This window comes from Danio rerio, chromosome 16 (assembly GCF_052040795.2).
Source record: "Danio rerio strain M-AB ecotype USA chromosome 16, GRCz13ab, whole genome shotgun sequence".
Taxonomy (NCBI): Eukaryota; Metazoa; Chordata; class Actinopteri; order Cypriniformes; family Danionidae; genus Danio; species Danio rerio.
In genome coordinates, this window is record NC_141036.1 from 8,293,329 (window position 1) to 8,318,317 (window position 24,989).

General features: G+C 34.4%; 2 protein-coding genes across 6 annotated transcripts in view; one reads left to right on the plus strand and one right to left on the minus strand.

Annotated features, from left to right (window-relative positions):
- Positions 1-928: 928 nt before the first annotated feature.
- abhd5a (abhydrolase domain containing 5, lysophosphatidic acid acyltransferase a) lies at positions 929-16,438 on the minus strand. Of its 3 annotated transcripts, XM_087286649.1 has the most exons (8): positions 16,348-16,438; positions 14,989-15,069; positions 11,933-12,018; positions 10,433-10,805; positions 9,487-9,641; positions 7,060-7,171; positions 5,105-5,291; positions 1,644-2,748 (listed from the first exon to the last, which is right to left on the minus strand). In XM_087286649.1, exons 1-8 carry the CDS (start codon positions 16,377-16,379, stop codon positions 2,659-2,661), a joined length of 1,116 nt encoding a protein of 371 aa, XP_087142775.1. In that variant the 5' UTR covers positions 16,380-16,438; the 3' UTR covers positions 1,644-2,658. The 3 variants fall into 3 exon arrangements, with proteins under 3 accessions (XP_087142776.1, XP_087142775.1, XP_087142774.1); XM_087286650.1 differs by lacking the exon at positions 14,989-15,069 and having other exon boundaries at positions 929-2,748; XM_087286648.1 differs by lacking the exon at positions 16,348-16,438 and having other exon boundaries at positions 14,989-15,131.
- An 867-nt stretch (positions 16,439-17,305) lies between these two features.
- The window catches only part of ano10a (anoctamin 10a), an 83,158-nt gene continuing 75,474 nt past the window's right edge, over positions 17,306-24,989 (plus strand). For 2 of the 3 annotated variants that reach the window (XR_015510579.1, XM_087286088.1), the window contains exon 1: positions 17,306-17,482. The gene's annotated coding sequence lies outside the window, so the exon portion shown is untranslated. 3 annotated transcript variants of the gene reach the window in all.

Sequence of the window (24,989 nt, forward strand, 5' to 3'; positions counted from 1 at the left end):
TGATGTTTGTAAAGTAGCAATACTTTCTGTTGTTTTGACATCTACTGCAGATGTGAATGAATGGCGAAAAGAATGTAGCTCTTCATACAACAGGATTTTTGAGACTCTCTGTGTTTGATTTTCTTTTTTATATAAATGATTATGCCATCGACCTGTTGTATAAACGCAATATCACATGAGTAGAGGTGCGATATTGCTGTATATTGTCACTGGTGGGACACTAAGGTACTCTGCCTGCATATAGCCATGTTTGCACTGCTGCTCATGTGATATTGCTCATATTTACGAGTAGCAGGGTGACATGACTATATATCGACACTGATGGGAGGCATGCGTTGACTCGAGGCTGTAGCCCGAGTGCCTTACGCCCAATTCACACAGGGCTTCAGCGCTTGACAGAGGGCATGTCTAAAGTTGGGGCTGACACGATCATCATAGCGCCAGCCAATGAAATGAGTCAGCAATCGGCTACTGTCTGAGCCGGTGTATTTTCATATATCAATCTGATTAGTTGACGCTTCCATTGACACTTGACAAGTTGAGAAAGTCCCGACTTTTGCAGCGAGCAGAACTCCAGAAGCAGCGCCAACGGACCCACAATTCAATTCGACAACGCTTGACGTCATCCATTTAAAGTGAATGGAAAGCGTTGACGCTGTCGCCCCATGTGAATGGGGTGTTAGTGTCCCACCAGTGACGATATACAGCCATATCCCACTGCTACGAGTACCACTACAATTACTAGAGTATAAATACAGCACTACAACATAAAAAAGAAAGAGATCGACTTAGAAAGTCACTTACCAGTTTAAAATGATTAGATCAGCTGTAGTTTAAAGTTATGTAGGGTTTTTCCTCCTCTAAGGGCTTATTATGCGGTTTCTGTCGCCATCTTGTGCATGGCTTTGTGTCTTCGATGTTATAAATATTTACATATAACAAATTTAATATAATGTATTAATATATATTAATATACATAATACATATCTAAGTATATATGTACATTGTCATAATAAATTTCTATTAAAATCAACATTTTCACATTTAAAAATAGATACTTTTCACATTTTTCACATCATTATATAAGCATCAATATAGTCATAATGTGACACGCAAACTTAATGGATCATTCCATGTCAGCTCTGTATGCAAAGTGATCTGCATTTGGTTTTCAACTATTTTGGACTATTTTGGATCGATATTCACAGTATAACTGAATCATACAGGGCCTTGAAGACTACAAAATAAAAGTCTGTTAAGATCTATGATCTGAAAATCATTCTGAGATTTAATACTTAAGCAGCATACACCATTTTTTGCAAACATATTATATAAGGCACTCAGGTATGTAATGCATGTTATTATTCTGAAACAATAATATGTTTAAACATTCAGTATATCCAAGAACAAAGACCAGAATTTATTTTTTTGAACACAAAAAAATATGCTCAGAGATATTAATGCATTTAATAATGCTTCCTGAGTTAATATACAGACAACCAAACCTGACAATAAAAAATGTCAGGTAAAACCTATTCATTTATCAAACCCAAACAGCCCTTTTGTGAATATCAATCAAAGATCTTTTCTTATTTAATATTCTTAACAATTTATGGTCGACTACTTCAAAGATTGTCTTTAGAAAATAAAATTTCAGAGTAACCGTACGTTCACACCGAAAGCGGCGAGAGCGTCAAAGTAGCCAGAAGTCATTAATTTTCAATGAGAGCCGGCGGCGTTAAGCGGCAAGGAGCGGCGCGGAGCATCTTCTCTGGCGTGGGCGTCGAGGAGAGTTGAAATCAAGTCAACTTTATGGTAATGAGCTATGACGTGGTTTGGCGGCAAGCAATCAGAATCAAGACGTCCACCGCTTGATGGGAGTTCAGAGAACACAGACCTGTGAACTTTGGTTCCGACCACAGTTGTTCCCAAGTGTTTGATTATTGCGGTCGCTGGATTTTCAATTATTTACAATGTTTTCTTACAGGAACATACATTAAATAACTTACTGGCGAGTTACTGATGTCCATTAATGTTATATAAATTTATCTTTAAAAAGCGGCAATCTCACACGACATGACAGTACAAAACAGTATTGCTGCTTCAGGATATTTCAGACAAATGGACACATATTGGATAAAAAGAGCAAAGCCACACTACACGCAACTTGATCTTCCATTGTTATATGAATTTGATAAGTGCGCAACATTTTCACGCTAGAAACATGTTTTATGCAGGAATGTAACTGATATGCTGCAACGGCTCCTTTAAATCAATGTAGCGAGTTTTGACGCTCTCGCCGCCGGAGCTGAAGGCAGACAGCGTTGTCGCCAGGGTCTCTCGCCGCTTTCGGTGTGAACGTACGGTAAGGGAATATTTGGAAATGTTGTTGATCTGACATGAAATGACCCAATTGATTGGCACACACACACACACACACACACACACACACACACACACACACACACAAACACAAATGCTTCAAAAAAGTCCAGTAGTGGTGCAAAACATGTGGTTTTCAAACCCAGTGGCTTCCCAAATCTCCAGTCCAAATTTCATATGCAACGAAGATCATGTGTTGACATGCATGAGCCAATGTGGAGACACCATAAGCTCTGTTTGGATAGTTCCAGAAGAAAAATATACCTTCATCCCTATTCAGCTTATTGTATCACAGACATGAAGTATCTTCTGGTTGAAATCATCAGGCTGGTCAGCATAAACATAGTGTCCGGCACCTCGTATGACCTAAAACCAATGCACATCAACACGTTTTTAGGTATACAGACAACAACTAAGCATACCAAGAAAACAATGTGTGCATCAATCAGAAGTGCCATAATTAAATATGGGTGTTTATTATGAACCAGTGGCAAAGATTGTGATGTGAATTGGTGTAATATTTGCACTTGGCTCTTTGTGTATAAGTACATTACACAATGGCGATGTGGAATTAGACTAATTAGCTGAGTTTCTGTGCTAAGAGAAGTCAGTCTAGAACACAAGCCCATTCATTGTGCAAAACAAAACCTTTTGATTTTGGATTGTCTGCCAATTCCAGCAATGGCAAAACTTTTGCAAGGCTACTTGCATCTATTAGAATGAATTAAAATGAAAACTCCCACCGGGTATAACAAGTTACTTGCTGAAGTTCTATCATCTAGCTAAAGCTAATTCAATGTTAATTTACTTTATGAATATGCTGCTTATCATCATGCCCAAATAAATAATAGGCATTTTTACAGTTTTCCCCCTGAGCTCCATTATAAAGATTAGGATATCTCTTTTAATCAATCTAAACCCGTGTAATTGGATTCACACAACCCATACTTTACACTGTAAGACTTAAAAAGCTAAAGGAATAGTTCACCCAAAAATGAATATTCACATACTATTTAGTTTCTCTAAAGTGGTTCCAAACCTTTATGAGTTTCTTTCATCTGTTTAAAACTAAAGAAGATATTTCGAAGAATGCAGAAAACAATCAGTTAATTGTTACAGCTTTGCAGACTTCTTTAAGAAAGAGGAAAGAAAGTCAAGTAAATAGTAATTGATGAGAGAACTTTCAATTTTTGTGTGAGCTATCCCTTTAAGAGAATTCAAACCACTTAAGTAGACCAATTGCCTCAAACCATATAAGTGTGTTTTAAAAGCCACTGGATGAACCCAGCATTAGGATTTAGAAAAGTTATATGTACTACACAATGTAAAGTGTTATGTTATATCTATTATATAATGTGTATATATATACATTATATAGTGCATACATTATACAACCCCATATATAGTATGAAAAGCGCAAATAGAAAAAAAAGAAAGTTGTGATTTGACTTGTATTTTATTGCAGACAACATGAACGCAAAATATTTCCTGTTTTGTCTGGTCAACTTTATTTCATTTGTAAATATACATCCTTTTCTGTCACTCAGACCTGCAACACATTCAAACAGTTGGGACAGGGGAAATTTAGGGCTTGTAATCAGGTAAATTGCTTAAATAATGATGTTATTTGAAACAGGTGATGTCAACAGGTTATTTTAAATATAATTTGGTACAAAGGCTGAACTGTCATAGTTTCACTTTCAATTTACTCAAACTTTTACGTTAAGCTGCTTTGACACAATCTACAGTAGGTGAGAGTTCAAAGTGGCTATTAACGCCGCGGCTTGTACCGTCGCCGTTTGAAATAGGTGCCGCTCTGTTTTTAGTGTATGACCGCAGTTTGTGAATGAGCCGCCTGGGCGCAAAGGGACGGGATGCGAACGGACAGAAATAGCCCATACAGCAGCCACTGTGCTTGTAAATGATATTAAACAATAAGTCAAAGCATTAAAATTCCTTCATTAATCATTTAAAATTTGTTAACACGCTTTATTGTAAACTTTTTAAGTGCAAAGAGGATTTGTTTTGGAAAATAGAATTGAAGAAGTAAAAGACAACTAAAATGAAAGCACAAACATTTAGTACAAATAAGTGGTCTAAAATAAATAAATAAATAAAGCAGCCTAAATATAGAAAGATGTTCAGTGTTTGCTATTTTGATAGGACTAAGACAAGACATTTTCATTTATGTTTTATTTCTACGTACGTTGTAAAAGCGCTATAGACATCAAGAAAAGCAGCATCCAAGAAAGGTCTAGTCTTTTAGGAGCAAAGATTAGCAGAGGACTGCCGTGAGAAAATTATTGAAATGTTTAAAAACAATGTTCCTCAAAGAAATATAAGAAGACATTTGAATATTTCACCTTCAACAGTGCATACCATAATTAAAAGATTCAAGGAATCAGGAGGAATTTCAGTGTGTAAAAGACACAGGCGCAAGCCTAAGCTGAACATCCGGGATCTACGATTCCTCAGGCGGCACTGCATCAAGAATCCTCATTTATCCATATGCGATATCATCAAATGGCCTGGTAAAGCTAGACTTTGGGCAATAAAGTTTATATTAACATGATTTCCCTTTCAAAATATTCATAATTCTGAACTCATATTCTGATTCTAAATTCATAACTAAGTGTAAAAAGAGGAAGGTATAACCCCTTTAAGAAATGCAGGAGTCTTTTATGTGTGGCGGTGTGTGCTGAGAAGTGAATGGAGAACTCACAATGATCTCGACATGGGAGTTTGGCCTCATTTCTTTGATTGAATTGCCGGAGTGGCCATCTATGCTGGAGCGTGAGCCATAGATCACGGTAATGGGGATGTCGTCGTGAATCAGGCCAATTCTCTGCAGCATGGGCCTCTTTGCCCAGCCATATGGAATGGTCATGTTTTTAAAGGCTGTTTCACCGCTAAAAATAATAATCATAATAAAAACAAAACAAACATGTACGCCGTTATGAGCATGTCAGCATTACAGCACATATATATTATACAATGGCATTCACGTCAGAAACATAATAGAGAAAAAATAAGACAGACATATAAACAGACAGATAGATACAGCCCAGGCTCATGGGAAATAAACGCCTCAGCCTATATTTTTGTATAGCGAATAATACAATGCATTTAAGCATGTTTTGGATAAAAAATCCACTAGAGGGTGCTATCTAAATTTTTGCAATTTTAAAATACACTATTCAGGGTACATTTGGTTGTATGTTTCAGATACACAGCTTTCTTGTGATTTCCACAAGGTGGCAGGCCTTGTCCTACAGCTCACCTTGCGAACCAGTGACCTGAACCCTTCCCTAAACCCAACCAATAGTGAAAAGTGCACTGCCACCATGTAGCTTTTCTATCTCTTTTGAGGAATCCTGGTCCTGATAAATAGAATGATTGAACAATAGGTGGATAGAATGATAGAGCAATAGATAGAACGATAAATGAAAGATCAGTAGAAAAATAGACAGACAGACAGTTAGATAGATAGATAGATAGATAGATAGATAGATAGATAGATAGATAGATAGATAGATAGATAGATAGATAGATAGATAGATAGATAGATAGATAGATAGATAGATTAAATAGAAGATTGATAAAACGAATGATAAATAGATCAAATAACATAACTATAAATAGAGGAATAGAATGATAGAACAATAGACAGAACTAATGATGGATGGAGAAATTAACTATGGTTAAAATGAAAAATAAAAAAGATTGATAGAATGATTAATAGAAAGAACAAACAATAGAACAATAAGAAGAGAGATAGAATGGATGGATGGATGGATAGAGAAATAAACAAGATAGAATGAAATTAGAAAAGATCGATTGAATGATTGATAGAACGACGAACGATAGATAGATAGACAGACAGACAGACAGACAGACAGACAAGACAGACAGACAGACAGACAGACAGAGAAATGAACAATAGATAGAACGATAGATAGATAGAACGATAGATAGATAGAACGATAGAACGATAGAACGATAGAACGATAGATAGATAGATAGATAGATAGATAGATAGATAGATAGATAGATAGATAGATAGATAGATAGATAGATAGATAGATAGATAGATAGATAGATAGATAGACAGAACTAATGATGGATGGAAAAATTAACTATAGCTAGATTAAAAAAAGAAAGATTGATAGAACAATTGATGGAAAGAACAAACAATAGAACAATAAGAAGAGGGATAGAATGGATGGATGGATGGATGGATGGACGGATGGATGGAGAAATGAACAAGATAGAATAAAAAATAGAAAAGGTCGATAGAATGATTGATAGAACGAATGAACAATAGATAGACAGAGAGACTGCAATGGTACAAAATTGTTTCTTTGTCCTAAGGTACAATTCTGTTCCATAAAAAGGTACTGCCGTAGGGACAAGGGTTTGTACCTTCTTTGGTACAACATTTTACCATTTTTTCCAAGAGTGAAGAACGAATGATAAATAGAACAAACATTAGAACTATAAATATAGGAATAGAATGATAGATAGAATAATAGACAGATAAATGATAGATGGATGGATGAACAATTGATAGAACAATCGATAGAATGATAGATTAAACAATAGAATGAAAGAATAACAGGTTGAACGATAGACAGAACGAATAATAGAACAATGGATGGATGGATTGGATCCACGTACCTTGGACTTTGGACATTAAGATGGTAGATGTATTCTGTGACTCTGTTGTCATCAAACATAGTTGCAAATTTCTTTTTGAAGTCGGGTCTCAGTGTTTGCACAAGAGTGGGACCTAAAGAGCAATTCAAACACATTTAAAAAATAAATAAAGAAATAAAAATAAAAGTTTAAATCCACCTGAAAAAAAAAATGAATCACTCATACAATTTTTATCTTAATGTATTAACAGTTCTTTGCTCACGTGTCACATGTTCCTAATGTCAGTGACTACTAATGTCCAGCCCTATTCAGAGTCCTACAGAACTTGACAGAAAACTCTGACAGAATTTCAAGGAATTGCAATGTCCATCACTCACATTGCAAAGTTTTACACATGGACATGATATGGACATACTATAGACTACTCACAATTGAAAGTGAAAGAACAATTTGAAGTTTATAACCATGACCCAGGTTGGACAACAAAAACTAGTCATTATTAAAGATTAAAATATGAATGGACATTAGAAGGTTTGTTGAAAGGAACAGGCTGAAATGTACAGTATCTTATGTAATCGGCAAATCTGTGTTTCAACCATAAAAAGATGTCAGTTATTTTTATATTTTATATCAATATATACTCTATATAATATTCTAAAAATTATCCTGTAATATTAATTCTGTTTTCTTACATTTCCTAAGAAGCATCATTTATTTTTAAGCCTATTTGTTTGCAAGTTGTGGTAATTAATAAAAGTTCTATCGATTACCTATTATGTTTTATTGTTCCACTATACACTCACTGGCCACTTTTTTAGGTACACCTGTCCAACTGTTAGTTAACGCAAATTTCTAATCAACCAATCACATGGTAGCAACTCAATGCATATAGGCATGTGGACATGGTCAAGACGATCTGCAGCAGTTCAAACCGAGCAATGAGGAGGAAAGGTGATTTAAGTGACTTTGAACGTGGCATGGTTGTTGGTGCCAGACAAGCTGGTCTGAGTATTTCAGAAACTGCTAATCTACTGGGATTTTCACACAACCATCTCTACAGAAAATGGTCAGAAAAAGAGAAAATATCCAGTGAGCGGCAGTTCTGTGGGCGCAAATGCCTTGTTGATGCCAGAGGTCAGATGAGAATGGCCAGACTGGTTGGAGCTGATAGAAAGGCAACAGTAACTCATATAGCCTCCAGTCATCAGATTTTAATCCAATAGAGCACCTTTGGGATGTGGTGGAACGGGAGATTGGCATCATGGATGTGCAGCTGATTAATCTGCAGCAACTGCGTGATGCTATCATGTCAATATGGAGCAAAACCTCTGAGGAATATTTCCAGTACCTTGTTGAATCTATGCCCCCAAGGATTAAGGCAGTTCTGAAGGCGAAAGGGGCTTCAACCCGGTACTTGTGAGGTGTACCTAATAAAGTGGCCGGTTAGTGTATAAGTGATAATATTTACAATTATACAATTTTAAATTTAATAAATATATTTCACATTGTCCCACAGCAACATTAATAAGCTATAGTGTTTTTTACTCTATAGAACAATTTAGTTTAGTGAACAATTGTTAATTCAACATAGTTTTTTTCATTTCTAAAGTAACTCAATAGTTACTTTCCCTGGTAATGAGTTACTTTTATTCATCATTCATTCATTTTCTTGTCGGCTTAGTCCCTTTATTTATCCTGGGTCGCCACAGCGGAATGAACCGCCAAATTATCCAGCAAGTTTTTGCGCAGCGGATGCCCTTCCAGCCGCAACCCATCTCTGGGAAAGAGTTACATTTATACTGATGTAATTCAGTTACTAACTAGTAACTACTGTATAACTAATGACTTTTTTTTTTCAAAGGTTACGCATTTCTTATAATCACAATGCTTTCTGCCCTGGGGATAATTTAGTAACTATTTAGTAATTATCTGAAATTAAGATGAAACAAGATCAAACATCATCATGTAATAAAATAGAAAAAGAGAGTAACACACATTAAATATCATCCTAGATGAGTTATTCAACAGCTAGTTTTGTGAAATATGATCAGAACAACATTAATATCAATCTACAAACTTAAAGACACATATTCAGATCCTGGAAAACTGAAGGGTTTTGATGAAGGCTAATTTGTTCCTGCAAAACTATTTTACTGAAGCATTTCTGGAAAGGCAGAGCGATTAAGGAATGAGATATGAGCCAGGTATGATAAGAGGCACACTCCAATTACTGAGTGAATATTTTTAGTGAAATTGCCAGTGCAACATCTTGCTTAAATCTGTTCCTGGGATTTCATTAATGACAGCCTTTATTAACTGTGTTCCACATCATTTCAGATATACAAGCACATATTTAGCGCCTTGAGCTACGATTTCTCTCTCTCTCTCTCTCTCTCTCTCTCTCATTATTACTTTTGATTTTCACTTTAAGATAAGAATAAATCTTACCTAAAGGTCCAGCCAATCTGAGCCCAGCAAGCGGGTTGAATGGGCTCAGCATTGCTCCTATAGCTTTGATCCACACTGGAATCGGCCTGTCTTGGTTTCCTGGCTCGGGTCGCTCTGGGAAACCCCACGGTTCCACCAGAATCAGGTGCTTTACTCTTGGGTAAAGAGAAGGACGTGTTGTAATAAGTCTGTTTAGGTTCTTTAATTGTCATATTATGGCAAAAAACCTTTATGGAGATGATGGAAGCAAAGCTACATCCAGGAAATGCTGCTGAAATCTGATGCTAACAGAAAATGTTTAGAATCAAATTCTGAGGTCAAATTGCTGACGGACTTAAAGCTTGTTGGAAATGGAGAAACAGGAAGGATGTGAATAACAGTGGTTTGCACAACAGGACACAGAGACGAGTTTCTATTTATCAAGAGGAGAATATTCAGAAATCGGATAATTACGCATTTGTTTTTGAGAAAGTAGAACAACAATGACACGCAGCTAAGAAATATGTATAAGATATTATTTAGAATGTTAAAAAATGAGAACAATTGCAATCTGCATATGATTTTCCTAAATCACATGATGTCAGAGATGTTTCTTTTGCAGTTTGCTTAAAATAAAATCCATTGTATTAGTTGTCAATTGTATTCGTGTTTTGTTTTCATTATCAGGCTCAGAAAAAAACAACCCAGGCTCATTGTGGAAACGTAGTCCTGCGGACGTTTCTGGAGACCGCGGAATACGTTTTTTATTTTTAATAAATTTGCAACAATTTCAAAAAATGTTTTTTTTCACATTGTCATTATGGGGTATTGTGTGTAGAATTTTGAAGGAAAACGAATTAATTTAATCCATTTTTGAATAAGGCTTTATTATAAAAAAATTTGGAAAAAGTGAAGCGCTATGAATACTTTCTGCATGAACTATGTAGGTCAACCACTAGTTACAAACCTGGTTGGGTATGTGATTGCGTAGGAAGCAGCCAGATATCCTCCTAGGTTATGTCCCACCATAACCATACTTTCCAGGCCAAGTTTCTCCCTCCACTGTTCGATGGACTCCACAAACTGAATCTCAGCCTCCTGGGCATCTGTGTTGAAGTGAGGTCTGCTGCTCTGCCCAAAGCCCAGCAGGTCAAAGGCGTAAACGGGTCTCTGTTGCGAAAGGGAGTCTAGGTTCAATGCCCAGAGTCCCACACCGCCCCCAAATCCATGCAGCAGCACCAGAGGGGTCTTATTTTCTGCTGGTCCCTTAGATATCAATGTCCACAGTGAGTTTTTGTCAGAAATGTGGACAGACTGCCTGCAGAGCTTGCTTGCGATGTCTGAAAAGAATTACAGGAAAAGAGGAAATAAATGTGTTTCTTTTTTGAGAATGAACTTTAAAAAGAGCAAGTGGCTTACAAGAATTTAAGAAAAAAGGTAGCTTATAGTCAAATAATATGTAAGTTTTTAGGGTTGGGTATTGTTTGGGGCTATTTCGATAACGGTGCTAAATTAATACTTTTAAAACGGTACCAAAAACGTGGAGCTGATACTTTTTAGCCACAAAATTATGGTGGATGACTCTAATTAAACTATATTATTAAAGGTTAAAGTATACATCAATTCATATTTTATATATTTGAATTGAATTTCTTTTGATCATACGTTTGTTAGTGTAACGAAAGGCCAGCTAGTGAGTGCTGTTCAGGTAAACCTCACTCCTCTGACCTCTATAGGTGCTCTAGTGACAGACACTAGAGGCATTGGTCTTTAGCCTCCTTGTTAGAGCAACCGACTCCCATGCGGAAGGTTGTCGGTTCAATACCAACTCGGAGCGGGTTGAGTGGTGTAGGACAGGCTGGGTTACATTAGCATAAATTTAAGTTTTGCATTTTACAATTACCATTACATTAGCTTAATACTAATCTGTGGAAAGGCTGTCATCAAAATAAGGAAATACCTTTTTTCTAGGATTGAAGCTTGCTATGCGTACTAGGACATCAGTAATCTAATGATTTGCCTTAACACTTAAAGTCGACGTCATCGACTTTGCTTTAAGATTTAAAGGGCTAGCATTGCACCAGACCCCCTTAAGTGGTTTCGTTTGAAAGTGTAGAAGCTATATTTTATGCACATATGCATCACTTTGGTTTTTATTCTACTGTACAAAAGGTATTTACATTTAAATACACAGTATTTTAGATGCCCGAGGTGGGTACTGAACATTCACTTTAACCTTTCAACTGAAGTTTTTAAGTGGCTGAAAAACACTTGCTGTACATGTAGCCCATTTCAACTAAAATAATAAGCAAATGTAATATATAAAACAAATAAAAAGTAAGAAATGCGGTTCGATACATTTAATGGATTAATTAAATTAATGGACATGACAGAAGAGGACTGGGACATGTAATAATATGAACAAATGACACAATGGCATCTGGCTAAGGACGCAATGGTTACTCACTCTGCAGCATCCTCTCTTCTGCCTGCTTCAACTGGTCCTTAGATGTTGGGCACCATGAGGGTAACCAGTCGGCACTCCACCATGACCTGGGATAAAGTTAAATCTCAAGCTCTCATTCTTAATTCAGCTCCAAAGAGCAAACATGAGGCAGATGAAAATGTTGAATGAATGATTTGATGTAGATAGATAAATACAAAGACAGACAGAGAGAAAAATTAATAGAACCATGTATAACAAGTTTGTAAATTACAGTGTCCATGTTACACTTGTGTCTTGTTTCTATTCCAACTATCTAAAAATAATTGCATTCAATGACAAACAAAGAAAGTTGTCCTATTTTCAGAAATAAGTAAAAAAAAAAAAATGAAGCTTTTCCAAAATAAGCTGCAAAATTTTTTCCAAAATAAGAGTAAGCAAAATATAAATTTTCGCTTTGGTATAAGATTATTGTATTTTTCAAATTGGCTGGTTATTATGCTTATTTTAAAGAAAAACTCACTTAATTTTCACTTTTTATTTCTGAAAAAAAATGATATCTTTTACTTTGTCTAGAAAGTGCTTCTTTATTTAAACATTTTTAGATATTTGGATGATCCGATCAGGATTTTTGCAGCCTATACGAGTACTGATGCCTTGTCATGGTAATCGGCCGATACAGAGTACCGATTCTGATTCTTCAAGCTTTATAACACATAAAGTACATTTTCCCTTTAAGTATGATACTTAATTGGAGATCTTTTCTTACCCAAGAGAATAATTTAGGGATGCTGTATTTTATGCCTTAAACATGTCTCTTATAACCATTATAATTACGTGTTATTTATAGTTATATTACAATTTTTTATATAATTATAATTATAAGACTAACAATGCTATTTGGAAACATTGCAAAGGATGAAAGAAGAATTAAACATATCTCAATCAAGAAAAAGTTTAGAGCACATATTTGATGCCTAAAAAATTTAAATGCACACCTATAAATCAAATACTACTTTACTTAAAGGAAGTAGGTCTATAAATTACTTACGTAATTTTTACGTAAAATGCCCATAATGATGCCCTAAACGGGGTGGAGTAACAACTACTTTAGAGAAGAACCCCATCATTTCTTTGTGCAAATTATATTGTTTTATACGCACATGCATAAACAATTAGTTTGGTAAAAACATGCACTTTTTTCCATATTAACTGAAATATATGTAAATGGCACATATTGTCATGATCACCAGCTATCTAACCCCCAGAGGTCGCTGGTAAACACTCACACACACACTTAGTATTACAAATCTGCTTGATAAGGACAGCATCAGCTGTGTGTATGCAATCAGTCAGGATCAGGAACCAGGTGTGTGTGTGTGTTGCATGACGAAATAAGTAGTCCATATCAAACAGATTTGTAGTCCTATTTGTGTGTGAGTGTTTACCAACGACCTCTGGTGGTTAGATCGCTGTTGATCATGACACATAAAGGGCCTTTGTTTCCTTTACAAATATTATTGAGAACATTACATATTCTATTCTAAAACATCAAATCACTTACAAAAGCTAACACGTATTGTGATGTCATATATAAATCATATAAATAAATAAACAATGATTTATTAAAAAATGAAATTTTATATTTATTATTTATTAGACAATTAAAAAAAATCCTACTTTAATAGTAATGTTAATAATGATGTAGATTATTATTATTATTATTATTATTATTATTAATAGTAAGTGGGATATTGTATTTTATTTTAAGTCTACTTTTACAATTTGACACATGCTAACCACTGCAGAAATGTTCTAACTGGCTCATGTCATATACAGTAGGCTACATTTCTTAATAAATAACCTACTATAGATTAAAACCATTAACATATACTATGTTTTTTTTGTTTTCACAAGCTTTGCAGACATAACATAAATTCTGCTTTTAAATAATAGGTTGCCTATAGCTTTCATCTTAAGCCACGGCTGTGTTCAAAATGACATCAATGCTTTTAAAGTGCACTGTGAAGGGAACGCAATTGTAAAGATTGCAAAAACTGAACTGTAAAAATACTGTAAAAGCAAATTACACCTAAGAGAGAGGACTTTAATGCTTTTTTTATCATTCCACCTTTAAATGTTGGAATGTTCTAAATGAATAGGGCATAGATAGGAGGAATTAGTGGAAATAGAACACAGCCAGGAACTATGTTTCTAGCTACAGCTTAAGAGGTGTAGTTGCAAGTGTACAAGTTTGCAACGCAGTTTGTGAATGTTCGTTGGAACGATGGATTTGGGAAATGCCAAATCAACAAACTATGTTTGTAACGACACAACTTGCGGCCTTAGTTGGCTAACGATGGTTTTCGAAAATGCACTGCAGATCAGCAAGTACCGATCAAGTCATTAAATATGATTATCGGTCTGATATCGATCTCTGGTTGATCAATCAGAGCCCTAATTTGGACTAGAAATTAAACAAAAAAACTGCAGAGAATTATATGATAGTTCAATATATTACTAAACTATTACAAATATCTGATGGTATCAATAAATAAATAAATTAATTAATTAATGAATAATGCACATTTATTAAACAAACTCATATACTGATTAAAGAGTGATGATTCTTAATGTCCCAAAACTAAAATGAAACCAAAACAAATAAGAGGTCCACTTTCTATAACACATGCAATGTTATGCACTACATAACGGTCATAAACCATGTCATCAACATGTCATCAAATAAAATGTTATAATAACTGATTTAATAACTGTTTGTAATGAAAAAATTCAGATTTTTTAAATGCTCCTTGAGAAATGACACTAAAACACTATTAGGAAAAGAAGAAAAACCACAAAGAGAAGAAAACATTTAGTACATTCAATCAAACTGTGTGAAAAAAAAGATTTGAAGATTTGATTTTAGAAAACCGGTTCCCATTCAGTAGCCTATAGGTTGTGAAAGGACTGTGTTTATGTAATAACATGAACACTGTAAAGCGACCATATACTGATGCGTTACATGGTATGGACACTTAGTAGAGTTAGTCTGTAAATTATATTTGGACATATTTTACCTTACTTTCTTGTCCAAGAAATAGAAAACGCTGTAGAAGAGACTATGAATACCAAGTAACATCAGTGCACGCTGTGCCAGTCTAAAGTCAAGAGAATGTGAAATCAAACGTCTGTCAATCAAAGACATACTGTAATAATTATATCACAACACACACACACAATCAATACAGGCAATTAATTATTAGAGAGTTTGGTGTTAAAAGAGAAATTAACATGTGAGAATGAAAAGAAAGAAGTAACATGCAGACATACACTCACACACAAACACACATGCACTCGAAAAAATTATGTTTGATGTTTGTTCAAACTCATTCGTTCATAAATTTTCCTCTGGCTTAGTCCATTTATTCATCAGGGGTTGCCAAAGCGGAATGAACCGCAAACTTATCCAGTATTTGTTTTACACAGCGCATGCCCTTCCAGCTGCAACCCAGTACTAGGAAATACCCATACACTCTCAAATTTACACAGATACAATACGGCTAATTCACCTATATCGCATGTCTTTGGACTGTGGGGGAAACCGGAGCAACCGGAGGAAACCCACGCCAATGCAGGAAGAACATGCAAACTCCACACTGAAACGCCTATGATTATGAAAAGTTCTGTATGATTTATACACTTTTGAGAGGTGGGAACATCAGCAATGTCCTCGTCATATCTCTGTAATAAACTTTTGTGTCCTGAAACACACAATGATGTTTGCTGTTTGTTCAAGCTACTTATTTAACATAAGCTGAAAAAAAATTCTTGAGTTTTTATTTTTTTTCTTTTTTTTGTAAAAACTGAATTGTTTTTGTTCAATTCACCTAAATCTGTAACTCAATTCCTTCATGTTGTGTCAACACAAATCCCAGCATTTTTCAGGTTTGTTTTTTAGTGCAGGTTTATTTTTCATTAATTCTTAATTTTGGGGACATTCCATAGGTTTCCATTATTTTTATTATCCATTATATTCTATTATTATTATCCATAAATCCAACCCTCACAGGAACCTGTTTAATTTTATTTTCTAAAAGGAAACTCTGTATGAAAAGTTCTGTATGATTCATATGCTTTTGAGAAATAGGAACATCAGCAATGTCCTCATATTTCACCATCTTCTTGTAATATCTGTGTAATATCCATGTCATTATAAACATTTGTGTCCTGACACACACACACACACAGAGAGAGAGAGAGAGAGAGAGAGAGAGAGAGAGAGAGAGAGAGAGAGCAGCAAGGTTGACTGCAGTTCACTTAGTTTGCAAACTCAGGTGAAAATAAAGAGCAACAATAATAACGTACATTTGATATATAATAAACAGCATTAAGGACTTTTTATATAAATACTTATGTGTTAAGAGCGTCACACTCACCCGGTGTCCGCTAACACAGTCTCCTCAGCCATGTTTTTAACACAGTGTTGTTCTGTCAGACCTGTGCCACAGTCCGAATCAGGAACATACTGTTCTTGTGAGTCGAATCTTTTAACTGAATCAATCGAACGAGTTGAAAAGTGATCTGAACAAACCGAATTAAGTCACAAAGGCAGTGCAGAGAACCAAACATAGCAAGAGATTTTGAGAACAGGAGAATTAAAAATTGACCAAAAAAAACAAAAAACAGTCAGATATTAGGGATTATATTTTTGCACGAGGACGTAAAAATGATATTACTAAATAAAACAAAAAACAAAAAAAAAACATTATTTGATTCGCTAAACAGTTCTACTATTTCCGAAACACATTACAAAATACATGTATTTTACTTTGTAATTACTAAAAGAAAACAAACGCTATATATAAAGAACATAACCAGTCACATAAATCTTCCTAATTTCGTTGTAATTTCTGTAGTGTATCAACAAAACAATTATTAACGTGGTTTAATTACTGTTTCGAATTCAGATTGTGCCAAACTAATTTGTTAATTCGGAACGACATGCATTATGCCTTGTGAATCAATTAGTTCTAAAGAACCGGCTCATTAAAAAAAGTGATTCACTAGTGTAGATCACGTGACACAGCGTCAACAGTGAACTCTGATCTACACTTCCCAGTTCTGTAGTGATTATTATCAGCATTAAATGTACAGTTCAGAAGTCGTTTTTTACAGCACAAGACCCATTTAAAGCCATACACAGTTTGCTATTTTATTTAACGTTAACTCTCTGGTATAAAAGTATAATAGCGTGCATGCGAACAAGCCGAATTATCTATTATTTCAGGCACTTTTACTAAGTGCACGATTAAATCAGTGTTGATAAATCACTTGCTCATTCGTGTTTGTATAGCAGGCTTGAGCGGCGGGTGGGTGTGATCTAGAATTAGGGCTGTGTCATCTCGGTGACGTGGAGGAAGTCAGCCTCAACTTTAAACCTCTCCGACCCATACACTTCAAATATCACACAAACCGAATCAGGGGTTTTAAATCAACCGGTTTAAATGGGTGTCTAATGTGCAGGACTGACGTCTATTCGCATTCCGGGCAGCTGATCGCACGTGCAACACTGTGAGTATACACAGTTTGTTTACATGTCAGTGTTCAGGCCTGACACACGCTTTGTATCATTAATATGCTGTTTAAAAAGCGTTTAGGTATCGAAAAGCGGCAACGAAAGTGACAATTGTAGGTTAACTGTCTGCATGTTTGTAACTGTGGTCTCATATAGCCTTGCATTTGAGTGTTTCCTTGTCGGGCATGTGTGTTTAGCTCCGCCCAGTGATCTGTCATGATGAAGATGAACTCAGATGACTGTCAGGACATTCAAGAAAAGGATTAGCTGTGATGAGAATCACATGCTGTATTTCCCATATCCACAAACTCTGGGAAACCGCTTCAGGTTTATTATTTTGTGCATCTTTCTTTGCCACACCTTTGGTACTTCTCCCCCTTTTTGTTTCAAGATGAATTCCTCTTCAAATATAACGTAATGTTTCCTTTAACAGTTTATGCGGCATTTTAGAAGATGGAGGACTGCCCTTTTTATCAGATACTGTACAGTACATGCATTATTAATCACTTTAGACAGTGTAACAACAGCAGGTAGATAGATGTAAACAAACACAATGTGCCATGTTTTACTCCTTTATCTGGAATTTATATTGAGTTAAGTTGTTATTTTATATACAGTAGTCAACATTCAAAGTGGATCAAAACATTTCATGTCCTAAAACTGTTCAACAGCATTGATTATTGTCTTGGGACAATTTTAAAAACTCAAGATTTGAGTTATTCATCAACTTCAAATGTTGTCTACTGTATGTTGCCGATGTTCTAGCTATAGTTTACTCAAAAATGTACATTTCCTCACTACTTTCCCCCCTCACCATTTACTCCATTTGCTCATGTTTATGAATTTCTTTTTTCTGTTGAACACAAAGGAAGATATACTGAAGAATGTTGAGAAAAATAGGCATTCACATCTATAGTAGGAGCAAAAAGCACCATTAAAGTTAATGAGTGCTATGCCGAGCTAGTGTTCTTCCCATGCTGATAAACTTCCGGTGACCTGTTATTGTGAACTTTTTTTTCCATTTTTATAAGGTTCCCTTTACAGCATTGATGTTGTAATGTCATTAAAATACATTCAGTTAACCAGACTTTGGCATTCATTTAGTTGCTCAAGCGTAAATCGAGATGAAAAGCCGTTTACTCGCACACGTCCGTCAGAATTGGCAGGCTATTGCTGGAGCTCCATTGAATATACTGGAGTAAAATAAATGCTCATATTATAAAGACATGGGGGTGGGATGTAATTTAATGCAGTGCTTCTTGTACAATCTTAGACACACTTTATATCAGATATCACTCAGCCAGTGGAGATTGCTGATTTTTAAAGAAAACAGCTCTTGAACGTGCGGGTTTTTACATCGGCATACAGTTCGCCGGAAGCGCTTAACCCAGGTTACTGGCAAACTAAAAGTCCTATTAGCATTCTTCGGCATATACCCTATTTTACGCTGACATACTTCAATATTTACCTTATTGAATTATTTTACCCATTAAAACAGCTTGTTATGCAGCTTGATGTTGCAAACTGATATTTTCATGTTATATTATTCTACTTTTTATGGATAGTCGTGAACACACTTGTTTGTAGAGCAAGTGGTTTGACCGTTTATTAATCTTTGTTTTTCTAACAAAGACAACTGCATCAGAAGTTCTAAAACAATTGCAAAAACGAGCGCAATTCAGCAATGCAGAATAAGGTCAATATTTTCCTTTGTGTTCAACAGAAGAAAGAAAAAGTGGAAGATATAAAAGTAATAATAATAATAATAATAATAATAAAAATAATAATTAATCAATAAAATAATTATAATAATAAAATAAAGTAAAATAATAATCAGGGTTTCTTGCATGTAACCCTATTATTAGAGGGTTTCTTGCATGTACAGAGTCTCTCAAAATATTTCTGATGGATTGAGGTCTGGACTTTGATTTGGTCATTCCAAACTGTTCCGTCACTTTCCTCTGAGCAATTCTTTTGTGGATTTGCGTTCATGTTTTGTTTTACATTCTTCTCAAGGATTTCTTGGTGCAGAATCCAGCTCTTTAGCAGTGAGTCAACTTCCTAAAGGATTTTGAACTTTGAGAGATTTGTTGAGGACAGATAGATGTAAAGTTGTACTGAAACTTCTCAATTTGTAGATCGTTGTATGTTTTGTGGGATGGAAGATAGTTTGGAAATACCAGTAAGTCACATAAGAGTGTTTAAAAAACGGTTTGTTTACCTCAAAATGTAAATTGTCAAGTGTCATCATTTACTCGCTCTAATGTCGTTCCAAACCCTTAAGACATTAGCCAGTTTTTGGGACACATGAAGCAATTTTTAAGGGGTCTGTACCATGAAACTGGATTAGCTGGCTAGCAAGATCATTTTCAATTTAGTTTGCAAAAATCCTTGGTTTAAGGTGCTATGAAGACAAACTGACTCTAAAGGCCATGTGAGTTTGAAATTTACTATGTTTGTTCTGCTAAAATTGTTTTTCTTTAGGTGAACTATTAGGCTCCTACACACCGGGACGCTTTTAGTTTGCGTTTATCGTCTGCGTTTTACGAGACGTTTTTCAGTATTCAAACCCAATCGCTTTTCATTGGCGTCAAGCAGTAGAGTACGCAAAATCACTCCTTGACGTTACATGGCGCTACACGACGGCGCGTCAAAACAAAAAAACAAACATAAGGTTTTTTTTTTTTTAATGATGTTTTTGCACCTGTCGTTTTGCGCATTAGTGTGCGCAGTCACTTTGACGCCCTTTATTAAACATGACCTTTTGCTTCCACATTTAAAGTGGTGGTTTCGTCAGTTTGACGGCTTCAGCCACAATATAATTCTTAACCACGCCCCACTTACCGTTAGGTTGATGGGAAGGAATGATGCGCAAAAAGAAAGCCCCGCCCCTACTTAACATTCAGTTTCAGTTGAAAGTACCTCAATATACTGAGGTAAAAGTTGACTTCTGGTTCATGTTCATGTACGCTTTTATCACACTTTAGTCACCATGGTGTTTTACACCATATCGCTTACCTAAGGGCAGGTTGAGTTCACCAATGAACTGTGAGCAAAGTGACAAATCTCTGATACTAGAAACACACTCCCATGTTCTCTTGCGTCACATTAAAGGCCCCTTTCACACATACAGACCTTTCCAGAAAATTACCGGCAATTTTCTGGAAAGGTCTGTATGTGTGAACAGGCCCGTTTTGAAAATACCTGTAAATTTGTTCTGGCAATTTTCTAGAAAGAGAAGTTGTAACATTACCGGTAATTTGCCGGAATGCTGCACTCTGTGAACGCAGAAGGAAGATTGCCGGAAAATACGCGTTCACGTCTAGAACATGCTGATGTGAGACGTCTACTTTAGCCAATCAGAAAGCTTAGATTCTAAGCTTAGCTGCTGGATGTCAATCAGATGTTTCCTATACTGTTCCTTCATAATGCCAACTGTGTTAAAAATAATCGATAAAAAAAGCCGTTGCTTGTTTAACTTTAAGCTCTGACATATGTGCTTGTGAAGCAGCCGGTGAGCGCCAGCGCCAGGCATGTGCACACATAGGGCTCAACCTGTGCAGTGCACATGCCCTTTTTGGTCTTGGATAGAAAGAGCCCTTCCAAAATTATCTGAAGTTACAACCTCCCTCACCCGGCTCTTCAGTTCTCACGCGACAATCACCCCCCCAATACCTCAGACAAACGTAATCTGAAAATTTAACTGAAAACCAACAGGAAGTGCATTTTCAGATTTTAATATTAGATTGCAAGGGCAAACCCAACAAACACATTTACGTTGTAGTGATGTCTGTACAATGTTGCATTTTTTCAAAGGCAACGTCACCGCTTACGTGCTCGCTTCATTGTTACAACGTAGAAATGTAAGACGTGAGAAGGCTGAAGCAACCTTGTCGTGTGACATTCATCAACTGTGATACGTTCTTACTACTGTACATTCAATAATGCTTTTTTCCCCAGCAGTTTATCAATACTGCCTAGAATGCAGGATAAGCAGTAATACTTTTCCAGTGTTGCTTAATATTAAATATTGTTCATTCTTTTTTCCTTTTTAATTTAACAACTGCATGTGTAAGCTTTAAAGTGTAAACATGCCACACATATGAATATAATCAAACTTTTTAATTTTATATTTCTCAACATTTAATACATACAATACACATCTAATTATAAGCAAACAGTATAAAATAAAGTTGAGATTATGTTAAATAATTAACTATATGTAATTAAACTCAAAGGGTAGGCTAAATTAAAATACAAATTGAGAACGTAAACAAACGAGAAGTAAACAAGAAAGCATTAAAATATAAATAAATAAATAAATAAATAAATAAATAAATAAAGTAATAATGTAATTAATTAATTAAAATGCAGACACTACATTGAAGCTCTGGACTGGAGAATAGAGCAGACCGGGGAGCACAGCTGAAGACCAGGTGTAGTTGTTGGTACGGATAAAGCAGTCAGAGAAAGAAATCCAACAGGGAATCCAGAGATGGATCCATAGCAGACACACGTCAAAAATAAGCAGTGAACAATAGGACAGATCAGAGCTTGACACAACCGGACTACACAAATGACTTATTTAGCAAGAAGAAATAAAGCAATACTCACGTCTCCTCTGTCGTTGTTGAATGAGATGCTGAACAGTCAGATGAAATTTAAACTGATTCATTGATGTCGAATGAATGTACAGTGGTCGTCCATGCCGCCTAAGCACAACCTAAAGTAACATTCGTTTAAATTACAACATTATAACATCCTTGTTACAACCTTCGGCAACAACAATCCTCAACCTTTTTGTACAATGTTGTAGGAAGGTCGTTATGTCGAGGCAACGTTGTGTTTTTGTTGGGAACTATTTTGTTTTCTTAATGACATGCTCTGATTAATTGTTCACCACAAAACCAGCAACGTGAGCTCACAAAACCAGTATGGTTAGTTTTGATTTCATGTGTACTTTAAAGGTCACTGTATAGTAAAACAAGTATTAAAATATAAAATTGTATGATTTCAATTAAGATTATTCATTATTTTAGATTATTTATATAATTATATATATATATATATATATATATATATATATATATATATATATATATATATATATATATATATATATATATATATATATATATATAATGTATAACATAGAAGCAATATGCTTTATACCTGAATAATAGGTTTTAATAGATTGTCTAATAGGCTTTTAATAGTCTAAATATTTATACATTTACAGATATACAGCTGCAATTTTAAACTTTATATATTTAAATCAAGAGATGATACTTAAAAATAGATTATAAAGGAGCTTAGATTTTATATTTTTGCCTACTTGACCTACATATTATAAATGATACAAAATAAATGTACACCTTCAGTTAAACTTATAAAGCAAGCTTTTTTCTATTAACTCTCCTCTTTCATGGACAACTCTATTCATCTTACTGTATAAAAGACTTCATCCCTTGTAATATTTTGTATGGTAGTGCATTGGAAGAGTGAAACATATATAGGTTGGTCAATGTCCAACCTAAAACCAACCAAATATCAACGTCTAATGATGTCACAGCTTGAAGTTGTGTGGACGCTACCACTATGACGTCTATCATATGTTGGATTTTGGTTGCCATACCTGATAAATAAATGTCTGTATTTGACATCAGTATGACGATTGTTAAGATGTTGGATTTTGGTTACTTTCTAACAACCTAAAGTCAATCAAATATCAACGGGATTTGGCATCATTATTGGACATCAAAATAATGTTGTCCTTAGACACTGAATAGCCATTGATTTTTGGTAACTTGACATCACAACCTAAATCTAATCTAATTATAACGTTTTATGACGTTGTGTGCCTGCTGGGCAATAACTCAATGCACTACAGAATGTTACGTTTACACACACATGCACAAATTACATGTAAATTCATCAGCTTTATACAGCAAAATACTCACTACTCTTGAGTACTTTTGAAAGGGCTACTTTTTACTCATACTCTGAGTAATATTTACAACAGGTACTTTTACTCTACTTACACTACATTTTTAGGCACGTAATGGTACTTTTACTTGAGTATGATTTTTCAGTACTCTTTCCAGCACTGTTCACAACAGATGGACTCCAGTAGTCTTTGTCTTAAGCTATGATTGGGGCTAAAAGGCTTTTGCTCCGGCAGTGCAAGTCATCTTCACCTCCTACATTTCAAATGTGGATTGCAGACATGACTTCAGTAATACAGATCGAAAGATTGAGATTTCTGAGGACTCATTCTATTAAAAAATGTTTCAGTGTTTGGGGTTTATTTCTTAACTATCTGGATGCGCAAAGCCACTCAACCTCTGAGGATTCTTCAGAGACTTCATTTATTTATTTACATATTTAATTAATTGATTTTCTGTTGTCACTTGCTAAACTATGTTGTGATTGTTATTTGTTCATTGACCTATTGTATGGGATTTGTCCGAGACAGTGCCAAGTGTTGTGTGTGTTTGTGTGAGCGTATTAGTTGAAAAAAATCCAATTAAATATAATTATATATTAAAAAAAAATAAATAAAATAAATAAATAAATAAATATATATATATATATATATATATATATATATATATATATATATATATATATATATATATATATATATATATATATGATTTATTTATATATATATATATATATATATATATATATATATATATATATAAATGATTTATTTATTTATATATTTATATATATAATATATAATAATTTATAATATATATATATATATATATATATATATATATATATATATATATATATATATATATATATATATATGTATATATATATATATATATGTATATATATATGTATATATATATATATATATATATGTATATGTATATATATGTATATATATATATATATATATATATATATGTATATATATATATATATATATATATATATATATATATATATATATATATATATATATATATATGTATATATATATATATATATATATATGTATATATATATATATATATATATATATATATATATATATATATATATATATATATATATATATATATATATATATATAGTAAAAGTACTGATACTGCACTAATTTCAGTATTTGTAATTAGTTACTTTACACCACTGTGTGAATATCCAAAAATAGCAAGTTCTTCATTAGGTGGTAAAGATTTGATATAAGCTTTAGAATACCAATCAAATATGCTTGACCAAAATTTTTATAACAAAGGACAAAACCAGAAAGCACGGGAAGTTGTGTCTTCTGTCACTTTGCCCCTGACACATAATGGTGATAGTGAGTCATATTTAATGTTACATTTTTATATGTCTGTATTATCAAGAAGTACACATCATGTGACGCAACACTTTTTTTTTTAAACCAGCCATGACTTAATTGTTCGAATGACCTATTTGCATGAGTGTTCAAAGTAACATGAAAACATTTCCATAAGCAGTTATGGATGCAAATAAGACTTC

Coding starts and splice junctions, on each gene's coding strand:
- abhd5a (XM_087286648.1), bottom strand. CDS start 15,116: ATGTCTTTGATTGACAGACGTTTGATTTCACATTCTCTTGACTTTAGA. Junction 7,172..9,486: donor CAGATTGGCTGGACCTTTAG/GTAAGATTTATT, acceptor ATTGCTCTTTAG/GTCCCACTCTTGTGCAAACA. Junction 2,749..5,104: donor ACTCCCATGTCGAGATCATT/GTGAGTTCTCCA, acceptor CATTGGTTTTAG/GTCATACGAGGTGCCGGACA.